The sequence below is a fragment of the Daphnia pulicaria genome, chromosome 1 (assembly GCF_021234035.1).
Source record: "Daphnia pulicaria isolate SC F1-1A chromosome 1, SC_F0-13Bv2, whole genome shotgun sequence".
Classification (NCBI taxonomy): Eukaryota; Metazoa; Arthropoda; class Branchiopoda; order Diplostraca; family Daphniidae; genus Daphnia; species Daphnia pulicaria.
This window is the reverse complement of record NC_060913.1, coordinates 6,287,605-6,305,613: the sequence shown is the minus strand read 5'-3', so window position 1 is coordinate 6,305,613 and position 18,009 is coordinate 6,287,605. Positions and strand designations below refer to the sequence as shown.

Genomic DNA, 18,009 nt, shown 5'->3' with positions numbered 1-18,009 from the left:
CATGTGCAACAGCTGAAAGAGTGAAAATTGCCGCGGTTGTACAGCGTTTAACCATCGCAGAATGTGCCTACCTAGTGGTCGTGTATTCACTGCATGAGGGATGGGCACAACTTAAAGAGTGCCCCTGTAGGCGTGATTGGTTGAAATCCAGCCACAAGTAAAAGCGATTACGACCGACTAGAAATTCTTCGTGAGTACTGTTTTTTCATATTTTCCGTGTTTGAATGAGTTGTTGAAAAAATTCTGTTTTTCCTTTTTTTTATAGTGTGTGACTAGTTATAGGCGAGAACAACTTCGTCACTTATAGTCCCACGTCGGCTGAATTTCAAAATTTCGGCAATCTCGTGAGCGACGCTTTTGAAAGACATTCGCATCACTACAAGGAGATACTCGTCATCCCAACTTCCCAACAACAAGACACTTGGGATAGATTATATGGTTGCCTGAAGCCCAAAGTAGTTCCCAATAAGCAAGTAATCACACAAATTAACGAATAAGTTTACAACTGATAACACTGAAGACTTCATGTCTAAATGTGGAATGTCGTCACTGCTCAAATACTGGCTTGTCCACTTTCAGTACCAATAGTTATTTCTGTATGAAAATGACGGGTCATTTGTTTGGCCAGGTTGCTAATGAAAAGGGAAGGTACAAGCGGGTTCCCGAGTACCTGGTCAATAAAGATGCCACCCTGTTTCCCTCAGACGGTACAGATTGGTAGGGTACTCATTTTTCGTTGAATTTAGCTCTTCATTTTAATTTGTTTCAGCATTCCATTTATTCCTTTGTTTCTAAATCGAGGAACCTGCTAAAGTTGAGAGTGACTTTCAAACCCTATCTAAAGGATCCCAACAAATCGATGCTGGGAATAAATGCATTTCAGCTCATTAACTGTCTAGCCCAGAGCTTCACCAGCTGGCAAGTCGAACACTTAAACATGCCCAGCGTAAATTTTCTGCACGAAGGTAATCATAAAATATTGGCTCATGTGAGTTGTCTTTTTTCATCGTTTTCCATTTCTTTTGTCCAATTTTTCAGTTCATTTTAATTTTGGATTTAAATTTGTTTTCATGTTTTGTGGGGGTTTACTAGTGTCCCTGATCGCTACGGAAAACAGCTTGTAAACTAGCTTGGTAGCTTTATCCAGAACAGTACAGTTGGTCGTGATAAAAAACGTTAACAATCGATGCTAATGACGTAATTTTTTTTCTTCTTTTATTTCACCTTATGTATGGCAGTCAGAAGAACTTTGTAGTGTTGCCGCAAGTGTTGAAGGTGACTGATCCCCCGATACCGTTTCACTGCATCCGAAAGGAGAAGGGAGCTTAATACCTTTCCCAGTGCATAATATTTTGCCGTGAACTCGGGGTCAAACTGTGAGGAAGCCATCAACTTTTGTACAAAAACTACAATACAAACTATTTGTAAGTGCACGACCTGTTGAAATTTCCAGCGGTGGATCCCACTCATAACGCTGGTGAACACGTTGTCACGACAGACGACAACAACGATGGTGGTTTACCCTGCAAGTTTCTAAAGAGACTTTTCTTTCGATATTTAGGTATGAACTGTAAACCAGTCGGCACTCATGTCGCAGTGGACGTGTACTTGGAAGCAGAAACGAAAGACACTTTAAGTTTACCGTTGTGGTATGTTTTTGTGAAATGCTTTTTAGCCTTCCTGACAAGTACTGTGTTGTGGATGTCAGAAGTTTATTTTCTATGTTTTTATTTCATTTTTTGTTTTGTCTGACTGCCAAAATTTGGAAAAGGCTTCCTTTAAGTGTTGTCCGACATTCTCTTTTGCGATGTGAATGGGCATTGACTCGCGTCACAACTTGAAGACACTGGTCTGTCGTATGCAAGACATTTTTTTTATTTATTTTTTTAAAATTGGAATTGAGGACCCTTCGAAATTTACTTTTTTATTTGATGTAGGCCTATTCAGTGTGTGTTGCTATAGTTTGTCGTGTTTGTTTCTTTGTAACTTGGACTCGGTCGTAACTGTATTGTTACTTATAACATAGTCATGTGTGAATAATCGGTCATTAACGTTTGATGTGAAAATCGATCGGATAAAAGGGAACGAAAGTGTTTTTTATCGAATTCTGACGATGAATATATGAAAAAGAGTCGATTGCAAATCATTCTAGGAATGAGTGGACGGCGGAAAAGCTGAACGCATCGTATCCGTGTTACCCAAGTTTCTCGGTAACTTGTACTAGGAGGAGCTCCAGAGTTTAAAAAAAAAAAAAAAAAAAAAAAACTTTATTTGCCCGCTTGGGCTTAAGACATTTGTAATCAGTACGAGTATCTGAATTGTAGTCTTTAGCTTTTGTAAAAAGTGTACTTGTTACTAGTCTTAGTTTGTCTATCTAGCAACTTTCCTAACAAGATTTTGGCACTGAAAAGACAGGCCATTGACGTGATGTCTGAGTTCAATTAGACTGTAACCTATTGCAGTTTTCCGCCCACACCCTCTTCTATTTACTGGTTGAAGCAACAATGCATTTGTGTGACCACGAGAGAAAAGGAATATATGCGTACAGACTACTACGATCTAAAGAGAAAAGACCTGGTCCCGTTTCCCTCCTCAATTCCCCCCATGGGCAATGGAGCTTTCCGCTAGGGGAAGGTCGTACGCAATGAAATTTTTTTATTTGAATCATTAATTTGTTTTCCTTGGGGGGGGGGGGGCGTTAAGTTGATTCTCCCTGATAATTTTTTTTTAATTTTATTAATTCATATCTAAAAAACTAACATAGCTACGAAGTTGCCAATTGCACCACTCCATTTCTCGATGAATTTCAAATAAAATGGTATAAATTGCGATTCGTTTCGATACTTAGTCCCAATTTCCGCAAACTAAAGAACTCCCAAACCTGACAAGGTTTGGTCTGATTGAATCGTGGACTCTTTGTTAAAAATATGCAATTGTGGCATTTTGTTTTATTTACATGTATAATTTTTTAGTGTAATTATGAAAACATTTAATATGTTTAAAAAATAAAACGTAAGACTAATTTTTTCACTTGCTAAAATTTGTTTCCGTTTTTAATACAGTGCTACTGGGGAAATGGGAAATTTTTAACACCGTATAGCAAATACATTAAGCACATAAAAATCCCTCTTGGTTTCAATCGAAAGCTAGTAGACTTATTTAATTAGAATTATCTATTTGTTTTCCAGAGGGATGGTTATTTGTTAGTTTCTCGGGATATTCTAGGTCCTTTTTTCATATGTTCCCGAGCGATTTATTAGTGATTAACACACCGCTTAGTATGCTGCTGTTGTGACCCGGTTCACATTTCGGGCTAAACGGGTTATGGAAATAAAGCAAGCGGAAATCTTCGCGGGTTTTCTCCTGTGTTTACCTTACCCCTCGTGATCGCTTTTGTTTTCGTAGCAAAACAAAGTGCTTGTTAAGGATATAGATGTACAAAGGTGAAAAGCCGTGAAGATTTTCGCTTGCTTTATTTCGGGTCGAAAACGGGCTTAAAACATGAACCGGGCCACAGCCCTAGCTGCTCATCTAGCCTTTGTTTACTTTTTTTTCATTCCAAGATTCTGTAACAGGTAGTTACAATGAGTAAATGGACGAACTCAAAGTATGGGAGAACAGCTTGTATTGACGAGACACAGGTCTAGATGTTACATACAGTAACAGTGTACATCGTATAGTCTCTCCGGAGTCTCAGGTGGGCTCCGCTTAAGTAGTGGTGGGTTGCTGACGTGGCTGTGCCTTGCGGGCACAGACTGGAGGTCAGTTTCCAGACGATCCAGATATGTGTTGATCACGTGCATCTGGCGTGCGGGTTGCCAGCTACTACCTATTAAGGAGTGTGTCGAGGCTGTCGCTAAGTGAACGGTTAAGCAACCGTTACATTCCTCCCTTATTTGAAGGAAATGAATATTTCGTGTTAGTTAAAGAATAATGTTAATTACTCTTAATGAAAACCTTATTAACCTTTACCAAAGTTAGTATGTGAATTTGTTAATAGCGGAGAAGTCTACTCTCATTCCTCCCTTATTTGAAAAAGACGAATCCGTATTTTGAATTCTTTGAACAGACGATTTCCTTTTCGTAGGCTTCTTTACTGTTGTAGCCTCGGGGATTTTAGAAAGTTTTTTCAAGTCCAGTTTCACTTTCTGATATATCTTTTGAATGGATCGTTCGTTTAACTCCTTTGTTAATTTTGCATCTATTAGTGAGATTCGGTTTACAATAAGGTTCCTTTGGTTGAGGAGATTTCAGTGTACTGCAACATTTCGTAGTCTTCGTCAATTTGATACATCAATAATTTGGGATCGGAAAATTTTCAATTACTATGAGCGTTTACCTCAAGTTCATTTTCCGATCTGCACATGTAGACTTTAAGAAGCACGGCGTCGTGTTACTCGAAGAGTAATTCTTCAGTAAACGATTGTAATAGTGGTTCAGTTTTGCTTGTGCAATCGCGTATTTTTTTTTGTTTTTGCTAATAAATTGTCTCATACCATGGTTTTATGAGGACAAGTTTAGTTGGCAATCACTAACAATCCTCACAAGAGGCCTTCATCATTTTTTTGTTCTAAGGTCGTAAAGCCTTGAGAAGAAAGAAAGGTTAAATTCTTGTACTGGAATGTAAAGTTTTGTGGACGTTGACTCTACGAAATTTAGTTGTTTACCCCATTAATAGTATCACATTCCGTCTCGTGATAATAGGGTTAGTTGTACACATACATCAGAAGTATTATAATCCGGTGGTCTTATAGTGGGTGGTGGCATGTAATTGCTTAAATGGCTTGATTTAGCTCGTTTCTGTCATTACTGAAGTTTGAAAAAATGTGTATCTCGATAGTCGATCATGTTGTCAGTCAAACCGTCTTAGTTCAGTGTTATTTGCCAGTGAACTTTTGTTTTGAAGATTAGGCCGATACATTTTTTTGTTGAATAGCGAATACAGTGTGTCGCATACTCTATATCCATCAAGATACATCCATTTTCAAGTAGGCGTTTTAAAACGGGGCTCTTGCTGCTAAATATTTCCAACCGTCAAAAAAATGTTTGTCAATCGGTATGGATGGCAGTAGGGCTGTGCACGTTTGTTATGGCGTTTGTTCAGCATAAATTAACAGTTTGCAATATGCGTACATGCTTGGACAACAAACAGAAGTATCTCTTATGTAGTTTCACCGGGACTACTGACTTGCTCACTGTCGACAAGTTCCTTTCTTTGCGCCATGCCGTCCATGTAGATTTCCTTGCAAAATATATCTAGTTGCTGAGTAGGGGTCCACTCAGTTCTAGTTTACTTGGTCATGTGTTTATAGAGGCATACGCAACAGAATGTTCTCATGAATCAATAACAGATTCCTCATGAATCAATAACAGATTCCTCATGGGCGCCCTGGTTTTCCTAAGGTGACGGCAGTAGCCATCGTAGCACGTCTGCTCCTCAGTTCCCCGTGTCCATGGTACTTTGCTTTTTGTAAGCTGGGAACCATGGGTCTTGTTGGTGAATTTGTAAATATCTTCTGTAGTTGGTTACGGATTAAATAACTTCGATTCCTCCTTAGGATACGATATGTCCTAAAAATCCCACTTCTTCCTTTGAGAAACGATACTTATCGGCATTTTAATATTTACACATAGGCCTGTTGTAGAAGGGTAAAAACATTCTCCAGGTGAAAAATGTGAAATAAATGTGCTGAGTTATAACATTCTTAATTTGCTGCTGTTTCTTCTTGATGAAGTGTGGAATTGTCTGTCTTGATTTGTTTCGTCCATACAGGAAGACGTACGGAATGGTAAGTTAGAACGCAATATGTGGCGTTTTCTTTGTTAGTTCAAACAAGATGGTCGATTGGGTCGGAAAAATGAGAGAATTCAATGACAGTAGTAAAGTATAAAATAAAAATTTGTGTGAAAAAATGGAAAGGATGCATTAGAAGGTTAGTTAAGGGTTGGGGTGTTGAATCTACATTTATATACTACGAAGATGGAATATTTTTAGAAATTTGATTTGTTATTTAAAATATTGGTGGATCGAATGATTTGGTCTTCAATAACCAGTTTGAATCATTTGGTGAATTTTCAGTACATATGAAAATTACTTCAAAATCAGTTTTGTGGTTGAGCGTTGATTTGAGGACTTGAAATACAGCTGTCAACATGTTGAATTTTGAATACTCAAGGTATGTTTTAAAATTTTACTGTTTTTGGTGATAAAGTTTGAGTGTATCGTAGATGGTAGTGATGAGTGTGATGATATGTAGATAATCTTGAAGATATTGTTGTATCGTATGGCAAGGTCTGGAAGACATGGTGGAAGGTTCGGGCTGAAAGATGTTGAAGATGTCAGCTTCGCGCAGGCACGTTCACCAAATGTAACAGGTAGTTACAATGAGTAAATGGACGAACTCAAAGTATGGGAGAACAGCTTGTATTGACGAGACACAGGTCTAGATGTTACATACAGTAACAGTGTACATCGTATAGTCTCTCCGGAGTCTCAGGTGGGCTCCGCTTAAGTAGTGGTGGGTTGCTGACGTGGCTGTGCCTTGCGGGCACAGACTGGAGGTCAGTTTCCAGACGATCCAGATATGTGTTGATCACGTGCATCTGGCGTGCGGGTTGCCAGCTACTACCTATTAAGGAGTGTGTCGAGGCTGTCGCTAAGTGAACGGTTAAGCAACCGTTACAATTCCCCTACAGACAAATGATAACTGGCAATGCTGTATATTTCGTCTGCAAACTTCAATAATTCCAACTTCCAAGTTGATTCTTACGAATGGTTGAGTAAAGAGTTCTCATTAGAGGTATAGAGGAACCCCTCTTTACCAGTGTTCTTATATGTATTAAAAAGAGCTAAACAATGCGATAGTTTACTTTTGTTCATATAGAGAAAGAATTTTTATTTGTTTAAACTTGAGTTGCAAGAACAATGCAGTATTTTACTTTTTAAGTTTTTCATGACGCTACAAAATATATTGTTACGCCTGCTTTACGACGTTTTATTTTCAAAGAGTCGCTGATCCTGAAACATTCTTGGACTACACCACCACCACTCATCTTGATGTGGTCGTAAAAACTAGCCTAGATCACAGGCCAGTGTTGCTTCTCCCGATGTATGATGCAAATAAATTTACCGGACGAAATCATCAAAAGGGGGTCACTTTCTTCCCTGAATCTATAATATTTCATGTATGGCTGCCAGCAGCATGAAAGTACTGCGACTCTCGTGCTGGGTTCTTCATCGGCGACTAAGCAAGGTTGGATCGAGGATGATCTTCCAGAACTATTAAAAAGGGGAGGAAAAGGAGTAGCTGAGTTTCTGTTTTTCTAGTGACCTGAAGTATGACGCGGAACGACATATATCAATGTCTCAATCAAGAAAGGTGTCGTTTTTGATGAATCGTTTTGTAATATACCCTCGTAAAATTTGATGAAATTGGTAGTTGGTGGGACTTTTTCACCTTAAATTCGAGGTATTTTCTATGTACTTCTTCTGCATCCTTTCTAGTGGCCTGTTTCCCTCCTGAGTGATCAGGAAAATCATTTTGCACCAGCGAACACAACACTTCTTTGGAAAAAACCGAAATAAGAACCCCTTTTTCCGTTTTTCAAGTCTAAGACGTACGCCTGTACCACTATCCACAACTAACTGCACTACTTTGCGATCCTAGATAATAGTTGCAAGACTATTAGCTTTTAGCTTAATTGCAATTAATTTAAAGACTAAACTTACCACTTTCCTAACATGAAACCCTTTTGTGCGCCTCAAACAGAACGGAATATTTCGTTACCGGAGCTTCCCACGACATTCCACGGTCTACGTGGAAAGTTGGGAGCAGTGTTTTCCTCAGTCCAAGACTTGCGGCTGTGCCACTGTCCGCAACTAACTGCACTACTATCGGATCCTAGACAATATTTGAAAGACTTCTTAAGTCTTTTAGCTTAAAAGCGATTAATTGACAGACTAAACTTACCACTTTCGTTACATTAAACCTTTTGTACGCCTCAACCAGAACGGATTATTTCGTCACCACAGCTTATCACAATATCCCACAGTGTACGTTACGCGCAATGTTACGCGCCAGGAAGAAAGAACAAGTGAAGGATTCTATGTTAAATGATGTTGAACTATGTTAAATGATGTAGTTGACTTTCGTGCGAGTGTGTGTAAGTGATCGCCGGAGGGGACACGGGTTTGGACTCATTGCACCCTCTTTGCATATCACAGCCACCCACCCACCCTCCACTACACCCTTTGGCTTATTTTCGCGTTGTGTCATTCTTTTATTTTTTCCGCCCTCATTTACTTCTGCCCTTTGTTAGAGATCGAAGATGCATGACGAAGCGCGACACGCGACAGTCAGATTCGTCGCGCGCTGGAACAAAGTTGCTGCTCGTCTATCCGGTTTTCTTTTTCGTTTTCCGCCTTCTTCACGCGTTCAATCAATCACCAGAACTTGTTTTTTTGTTTCACATCCCGCTGAAAACCGAGCTCGTCTACTAAATCCACGTCACCGAGAATTTGCCGCCCAAGACGCCTGTCGCCTGGATCAAGGCCATTGACGGCGATCGCAATTCTAAGCTGACCTACCAGCTCAAAGTTGGAAATCCGCAGTTTCTCTTCGACATTGATTCCAACACCGGTACGCGCAATTTCTCTTTAAATATGAAACTTCTAAGGATAGATCAGGAGACTGATGCAAATATGAAAGGTGTTGCCTTTTGGAGTAGCCTCACATTTCCAGTCCTCTTCACCGACCTCTGAAGAGCGAACAAGACAGGGAGAGAAAAAGCTTTTTTGGCTGCCTGGATTACATTTGCTACCTTTGAAGCAATGGCCATGCACTGAAAGAACCGCAGATGTGCCGCACAAAATTGGCTCCATATAATTTTGCACTTATGCAGATCTACATTCATCAACTTAACAGCTTCAGTGAAGGACTGAAAAAGCTGGACCCACAATTTCACTGAGTCATTGTAAGATTTAATGAACTTGGGCGATAAGTCAACTCTCTCTACCCTAAACTCGACGTCTTTCAACGGCAGCTGACGAACAACGTACATTCCTCGATGCTTCATCTCCATGGCTACCATTTCCATGGCTCCAAATCCTCTTTTCTCAACAGCCCCAATAAAATCGGTAAAATCTGCATTAAAACAGAATAAAGTAATAAAAATATATCGTTCCTCTCTTAATTGAAAATGTCTTACCATTGAATGGAGTACCCTCACCCCATAGTCCCAATTGGACCATATACCCTAGGTTGCGTGGTTCCAAGGCTCCAGTTGCAGACACATATATTAAAGATCCTGGCCTTTGGTAACTTTTTTTGCAGTTCCAGAACTGTCAAACCAGTTTTGCTGGGCTCTGTAATGGGAGCAATCGCCATAAGGCTATTAGTATCAAGAACGAGCGCAGCCTCGGGACTGATATCTAATTCATTGTTAACGACATGATCGCGTGTCTAGGCTGTAAGATCTTAGACTTTCTAATATTATAGAAAGTCGCCAGTTATAACCTGCACACATTCGTAGGTATATAAGCGCAACTCCAGCAGAGTTCGCGCACGCATTCGTACACCTTTGTATCTCCAGTATTATTGTATGTACTGTCAATGTTAGTACTCTAATACAAAGTGCATCATCCCAACGAATCGTCATCTCTACTTAATCATCTTTACCCTCCGTAACCATCTGTTACAATTGGCGACCTTGCCATACGACCCATCATCTCTTCCAGATTATCCACATATCATCACAATCATCTACAGTACGAACAAACTCATCACCAAAAACAGTAAAATTTTAAAACATACCTTCATTATTCAAAATTCAACATGTCGAAAACATTATTTCAAGTCCTCAAATCAACACTCAACACCAAAAGTAAACTTGAAGTAATTTTCATGTGTACTGAAAATTCACCAGACGATTCAAACTGGTTATTAAAGACCAAATCATTCGATCCACCAATATTTTTAAAAATCAAATCACATTTCTAAAAATTTTCCATCTTCGTAGTATACAAATGTAGATTCAACACTCAAAAACTTTAACTAACCTTGTAATTCGATCATTTCCATTTTTTCCATTCAAAATTTTTTTTTTACTTTACCACTGTCATTAAATTCTCTTGTTTTTCCGACCCAATCGACCATCTTGTGTGAACTAACATAGAAAACGCCACGTATTGCGTTCTAACTTACCATTCCGTACGTCTTCTTGTATGAACGAAACCGATCAAGACAGACAATTCCACACTTCATCGAGAAGAAACAGCAGCAATTTTAAACTGTTATAAACTCAGCACTATTATTTCACATTTTTCACCTGGAGAACGTTTTACCCTTCTACAACAGGCCTATGTGTAAATATTAAAATGCCGACAAATATCGTTTCTAAAAAGAAGAAGGTGTGAAAGTCGATCCGGCAAAAAGTAAAAGCCGTTCGCAACTTCCCCATACCTAAGAAAATGGGACATATACGATCGTTTTTAGGAATTGCAGGGTATTACAGGAAATTCATCGAACAATTTGCAGACATCGTCCATGCACTCACCCAGCTCACACGCAGCAAAGTGCAATGGCAATGGGGAACTGAGGCACAGAAAGCGTTCGACAAGATAACGGAGCTCCTCTGCTCAGCGCCCGTGCTCGCGTATCCAAACTTTGCGCAACCCTTCATCATTCATACGGATGCGTGCGGCTACGGCGTCGGCGGAATTTTATCACAAATGCCGAGTGCCCCCAGTGAACCAGAGTCTGTACAAGAGTCCATCATGGACTCAAAAGAGCATCCAATTGCATATACATCAAAACATCTAAACGATCTACAAATAAAATGGTGCACGACGGAAAAAGAAGCGTACGCAATTTACCACACGGTGAAAACATTTTTTCCATACCTTTTTGGAACAACTTTCACTATTGTGACTGATCACGCTTCTCTAAAATATTTAATGGGTAAAAGAGAACCTACGGGAAGACTTGCTCGTTGGTCTCTCTATCTTCAACAGTTCGATATGGAAATACACTATAGACCTGGAAAGCTACACCAGAATGCAGATGCATTAAGTAGGTGTCCTGTCTACGCTATCGTTACCCCTAAATTCTTCGTCGACGACTGGATCATTGCACAACAAGAAGACAAATTTTGCAAAATGCTCATGGAAAAACAAACCGGAAAAGAGCGCCCGGACCACTTCGGGGAAGAAGATTCCTTTAAAATATTACCAAGTGGCTTGTGGGCCACATCACGAGAGAAGATAGTCGTGCCGATGGAATTCCAGAAAGAAATTATGGTAAGATACCACGACCATAAACTAGCAGCTCACATGGGTATTGAGAAGACGCTAGCAAATATCCGAAATAAATACTTTTGGCCTAAAATGGCTAGGGATGTCAGAATTCATGTAACCAACTGCTTAATCTGTGCAAAAAGAAAAGCTGCTAAAGCATGTAAAGCCCCCCTCCAGCCTTTCCCAGTTGCCGAGTACGTCTGGCAACGAGTAGCAATGGACATCGTGGGACCTGTGACAGAAAGCTACAGAGGAAATAAATACATTCTGGTTCTGATGGAATACGTCACCAGATATGTAATTGCTTTCCCATTAAAAGAAACCACTGCACAGACTATAGTAAAAAAGTTCATAAAACATGTAATTACAAAAGAAGGCATTCCAGCTCAAATTTTAACGGACCAAGGTTCAAACTTCCAATCCGAAACAATGGCTGAGCTATGTAAACAGTTAGGAACCAAACAACTCAGGACTACATCCTACCACCCTCAAACCGACGGAGCAGTCGAGAGGTTCAACCAAACTCTAGGAAACATGCTAACCACCCACACGCATAACAATCCTCGAGAATGGGACGAACACCTCGGATATATCGTCGCAGCTTACAACACGACGCCTCATTCCAGTACAGGAGACACACCCTTTTTTCTACTCAAAGGCAGAGATGCCATTGAACCAACGGATTTAAGGCCCCCTTTAAGGAACAGATACTTGGAAGATCAAAATAACGTCTACGCTCAACAATGGCAAGAAGCCATCGAGTTGGCAAAAGCGAATTTAATCGTTGCACAAGCGCGACAAAAGCATTACTACGACCGTAACCTCCAAGAATGTTCTTTCGAGCCAAACGACGTAGTGCTTTTAAAGATATTAAAAGCTCAAAAAGGTAAATTCAAAATGAGATGGAACGGACCATATGTAGTCATTGAAAAACTGTCTAACCTAAACTATTTAATACGCCACCAAAACGATACGTATCCGGTAGTTGTACACGTAAACAGAATGCGAAAGTGGAGAGGTGAAACAACATTTAACAACGAAAATTCAGACACCGAGAACGAGAACTCAAACACCGACAACGAAAAACCAACCACTACAACACCTACAACGCCGGAAAAAGAGAAAATACTGCAAAATCATCAACAAAAGATCCTGAGAACAATGAAAATAATGCAACTGCTGGCCACCAACCTACTATAGCCAACGCAAATGACGCAATTGAACCTATATATGGTGCCAACACAGGAGCACAACAAAACACCGAAACCACTGTCGAAAACGTAATTCAAACAGCACCAGCAGAAACAAATGAGATAACAACCCCAGTAGTGTTACCTGAGGAGCCTCAGGGTATGATAAAACGAAGAAGGGGTAGGCCAAGAAAGAATCCTACAGCACCTAACTCTAACATAATCCCTACTCCTCATACTCATAATTTTCGAAAAACAATACGTTTACCACAATAAGAATTACATTCTCTTTACAGATGTATTCTTCCGTTCTACTAATTCTACTAACAAACAACTAACAATTAAATCATATTATGCATACAAAATTGTAAAATTCTTTCTTATAATAAAAATCATTAACGTGCACCGCACTGAAATGATGCCGACAAGCCGGATACAGCATCCCCGGTTCGGCAGCATCGAAACCTTCCAGGAAGAGCACACGATGCCTATCTTCTAACTTTCCCCAAAAGTTATGACCCTCAAAAGCCGAAAGAGCCACAAAAAGCCCACTGTCCACTTGGAGCTTTTTTCTCCATTAAAATTTCTGGCGACATCAAGAACCAACTAGCCGGCGTAACGGACATGTTGCAGGATTTAACGACGAACAACAACTGATCTTCACCTGGAAGCAGTTTCTTCTTTAAAAAGGGAAGGAAGTAGAAGATGCACCCTAACAACCATATATCTATGTGTAGTATAATTGTAGTAAAAATTTAGATGCATATTCTTCTGGTAAAGGAAAACTATGGGCAAAATTAAAAAAAAAAAAAAAAAATATTCTGTTGTTACCCCTATCATATAGTTTTCATTCTTCTTTAAAAAGGGAAGGAATGTAATGGGAGCAATCGCCATAAGGCTATTAGTATCAAGAACGAGCGCAGCCTCGGGACTGATATCTAATTCATTGTTAACGACATGATCGCGTGTCTAGGCTGTAAGATCTTAGACTTTCTAATATTATAGAAAGTCGCCAGTTATAACCTGCACACATTCGTAGGTATATAAGCGCAACTCCAGCAGAGTTCGCGCACGCATTCGTACACCTTTGTATCTCCAGTATTATTGTATGTACTGTCAATGTTAGTACTCTAATACAAAGTGCATCATCCCAACGAATCGTCATCTCTACTTAATCATCTTTACCCTCCGTAACCATCTGTTACAGCTCCATGGAGCCGAAATTCTTTGCTTGATGACATTCATCAAAGACTATGACACCGTCAAAGTCTTGATGGCACCATTTTAGGATCTAACCCATTCTTGTTTGGTATTCTCCACGGGAATGTGACTATGCAATTAAGCAAGCGTAAGTCTAGAAAATGATGCCGTTCTTGATTCTGCCATTAGCACTCCCCGATATTCTGTGACCGTATCTCATATCCTTCAAGGCATGAACAGGAATTTCTTTGCCGGCTCCAATGTCTTGAATATCTTCTTTCTCTGCGAAGTTTAGGTCATTGGATACAGGTATCCAGATGGCCCTTTTCTTCCCTTTTCGAAAATTTTCGAAAATAAATCCTGCGATCATTCGCCTGTATTGCCAAAATGGAAATGATATGGAAGATGACTCAATTTTTGTCCCTCCGATAAAAAGGGAATTAATCAAACGTCTGTGTTATCCTTTGCTCTTTTTTCTAATTTTAAACATTTTTCTTCTTCTTTTCGTCTTCACCAGGTGCTAACTCCTGACCAGGCTTCTCAACAGGCAACCCGCGGCAACCAATTCCTCAGCAGTATCCACCTCTACTTTATCATCTTGAGCATTAAGTCAATCAATATCAATGGACGGCTCTTCATTAACACCTTCTCGTTCCTTTTCTTTCTTGAATTACAATTTTTTAAATCAAGATGATTCGTCGGCTTTATTGGTTGAAAGATTCACCTCTTTGGACTTCAAATATCTTTGGTCTTTTTTTAACTCCTTTTTCTTTTCATTTTTAACAAGCGATATTCGACTCAAAGGTTCCAAAAAAACCCCTTTTTTCCAGAGGTAATTTTTGGAAAGGAATCATAAAAGGGACTGGGAAAATCCGGAATACGTCTATCCTGTTCAGAATCACAAGGCGATTCTAATGGAACAAAGTCAATCATTTTATCTTTTTTTCTGTCGCCTTTGTATAAAACCATTTCTGTTTCGATATACAAGCCCCGAAGACACACTTCACATTTAACTCCCACAGTCCTTATTTCCACTTCTTTTTTTAAAGAAGAAAAAGACGTAGCATTAACTGCTAACTCAACCAAAGTTTTCCCACCTTTATTTTGATGTGAATAACTTTGCTACACTGAGAAAATAGAAAACGAGATATTAAAAAGAAACAAGTGAGCTCAGACTTAAGAACCTTATCACAGAATTCCAACCATAAGTTCCCCCACCATACTAATACACCATGCCATAAGCGGGCTATGATAATTTCAGGCATGTTGTCCCTAATCGAAATTTTCGACCTTTTCCAGACCTGGCAACTCAGCATCCTTTCGTGGTCTATTTCTGGATTTACCGTTTAGTTTTCGGTTAACCGCTATTAACCGGTTGGTTAGTGGTTAACCGGTGTAACCACTCATTAACCATGGTTAACCATTTACGATTTGGAAAATATACCGGTTAATCTGTTAGCCAAGAAATAGAAATGCACACCTCTACGCCGCGCTGCGCCCACCAAAAGCCCTTTTAGAATTGGCGGGGCTTACATAAACTTTAATAATTAACTGCACATGTAAATACTAACTTCGGAAATAAAAGAAATGGAAGGCTGAAATCAGCGTGAAAATCTCTATCTATTAGTATTTTTTTTTTACTTTTTTTTACCCTTTTTAAGTTAGGCCTACTGATAAATTCCGCCACCACAGGCTTGACCACAAGAGCTCTCTCAATAACGCCTAATGCTGAAGGGGAGTGGGAATAAATCAAACAAGAAATTATTTTTTTTCTTTCAGAATCTGACTAGAAAAAAACATTTTTTTCCGAATTTGTGATACACACTTTTTGCGAATATACACGTACAAACCACACAGGCCACAAATCTTTTGGGAAAATCAACAGTCAACTTTGTAGTCAGGGAGGAGAAAAAAGTCTTCCGCCTGTAATGATAATGCACACATGCAAATGCGCAATTGTTGTTTCTCTTCCATTTCATATATATAATATTAGACATGATCTGAATCGAAAATAACGAAAGAAGAATAAGAGACAAGTGTGTAAACAATTTTAGAACTCAAAGCTTGGTCTATGATTAATGAGGGAACACTCCTGTAATGTGTAGAGAGGTTTCTGTGTGCACATGTAAAGAGACATATAAACAGCCTCACATTATTGGGTAACATGAAATGGACATAATTTTAATCTGTTCATGTTTGCGAGGGAGTTACAGGGAACAAGAATCTTACAGAAGCAAAAGGGGACACGATAAGAACCCCTTCGGTCCATGCAAAATAAAAAGAATCAAATGGCGACATAGAATCTACATATGCAGAGCAAACGAATGATATCCACTTACAAAAATAAATGAAGATTAGGGAACAAACAAAACAAATCCGGGTATGATCTCGAAGGAAGCGAGACCAGTCGAGGCACAGTTTCAAACACTTATTCCATCTCTTGCGGCCCAGACAAAGTTTAATATCCCTTTGCAGTTGACGAGCGGAGCGAGCGAGTCCCAGTTTAAACAGGCCAATACCGTCATTCCCATTCTTTTTTGCCAAATCTTTTTATCACAGATCAGAAAGGGATTTCACTATTTCAAGCCACACATTCCAACATTTTTATTTTCCTTGTTATCAGCAGGCCGACGTTTCTTCGCCCTCCATCACGCAGGCGACATTAGCTAAACGTTGTGCCAATTGCAGTTTGCGGCAATAATTCTCCTCCTCCAAGTTTTCAAACAGCTGCACACGGTACTTGTTGACGTAGATGTAGAGCTCTTTGAGAGCAGCCACCGTATCGAACTCGCCAATATGCGACATTGACAGTTGTTGCATAGTCGAGTTCATCTCCTGGTCGGGTATCTGAGGCATATTCGAAACGTCTTGGTAAAACGTCGACACCATCTCGCGGAATCTATCAAATTAAGAAGAGAAAAATTTCTAGTTTAGTATCTGGTGCCAAGAAAAAAGTCATATCTGTCCATACTTTGGAATATCCTTGGCGAAAAGAAGTTTATTAGAAGGCGAGTCTTTGCCCAGACGGTGCTCGGTAGTAGAACACGAATCCATAAACGTTTGTGCGATAACCGACAGGCAAGAGTCAACTGTATTTGTCTTGTAGATATCGAAAACAAAGTCTGGATTCTTGATGAAATTCACCCAGAAACGAAGTGGCAAGCTAAAATCAAATTCATTAGTTAGACAAGAAGTTTTATTGATTGGTAATATTTAAATGGTCACACGAATCAACACCATACCTATTGGATTTCCATGCATGGAGCACTTCGGGGTCGGTGATATTGTGCTTGCGAGCGCCTTCGTCGAGGAGGTCAAAGAGCCACTTGATAGCCGGCGGTACGTGTTCATCGACTGTGAGGATGGTGCGGAAGAAATCGACAACGTATTTCTCAATTGTGCCTTTGGTAGAGAGGAGACGAGTGAGGAAGATTTCGGGGATAGCTTTGGGCGTACGATCCATTTGGCCGTTAGGAGACCATTGTTTGCCATTCGACTTGGTGTCGTCCATTGGCGGCCGCACCAAATGAAACGTCTGCAAGTGGTTCACGCCGTTTTCAGGATCACTAACGTTATTGCCGTTCTGCAGGATTGCGTGAGTCAGGGTCGAATTGAAGTGATAAGCGTTAACACCTACAAGATAAAAAGCAAATCAACAAAATTATGAATTATACACCATTATCAACTAAACAATTAGTGATCTTACAGTTACGATAGGAGGATTTGCAGTGGCCGTTGGTCATTGTGCAGTTGGTCATCTTGCGTGGCACCAACGACATAACAGCTGACTCTTTGACACCATAGTGAGCTAAAGTATTGAGCTTCTTCCATCCATTAATGATTTTAGATGATCCATCTTCATCAGACAGAATTAAACTCCCGCCGCGCAATTGTCGCCACTCTACAAGAATAAAGAAATAAAAGAAATTAGCAAACGCCGTTAGAGAGTTGTTGACAAAAGAAATCCTTACCGAGATCGACTTCGTAAACAGCCGGACGCAACGAGAAAGGCGTATGACGATAAAGGGCATCGAGTATTTTGTGCTTGACTTGACTGATGGTATCGCAGTCCAAAACGCGGCACTGAATTTTCTCTTCTAGCTCCTCCGGTGCCAAGGGGATAGTCTGTATCGATAAACCAAGCAAAGAAGGGAAATACGAAAAAAAATACGCATTATTTTTATTGTCCCCAAGTTGTGACGTGGGCGTGAACGATTTAGTCTAAATCAAATTGAGGACACTTACATGATACGGTTGATAGGGGATCTTTTCGTAGTGATCCTCTTGAACTAGATGAATCGTCTAGATAGAATTGATAGAAAAACA

The 18,009-nt window shown here is 39.8% G+C and overlaps 1 protein-coding gene and 1 long non-coding RNA gene across 3 annotated transcripts in view; both read right to left on the bottom strand.

The window, feature by feature from the left end:
- Positions 1-3,608: 3,608 nt before the first annotated feature.
- Positions 3,609-6,679, bottom strand: LOC124328581. Its single transcript, XR_006916327.1, has 2 exons — positions 3,973-6,679; positions 3,609-3,891 (listed from the first exon to the last, which is right to left on the bottom strand). It is a non-coding gene; the product is annotated as an uncharacterized LOC124328581 (long non-coding RNA).
- An 8,765-nt stretch (positions 6,680-15,444) lies between these two features.
- The window catches only part of LOC124313081 (plexin-B-like), a 35,561-nt gene continuing 32,996 nt past the window's right edge, over positions 15,445-18,009 (bottom strand). For both annotated transcript variants that reach the window (XM_046777802.1, XM_046777810.1), the window contains 6 exons: positions 17,929-17,985; positions 17,655-17,808; positions 17,390-17,584; positions 16,926-17,316; positions 16,655-16,846; positions 15,445-16,582 (listed from right to left, as the gene is read on the bottom strand). In XM_046777802.1, coding sequence (XP_046633758.1) covers positions 16,303-16,582; positions 16,655-16,846; positions 16,926-17,316; positions 17,390-17,584; positions 17,655-17,808; positions 17,929-17,985 — 1,269 coding nt within the window. In that variant the 3' untranslated portion in view covers positions 15,445-16,302. The remainder of the gene's footprint in view (positions 16,583-16,654; positions 16,847-16,925; positions 17,317-17,389; positions 17,585-17,654; positions 17,809-17,928; positions 17,986-18,009) is intronic.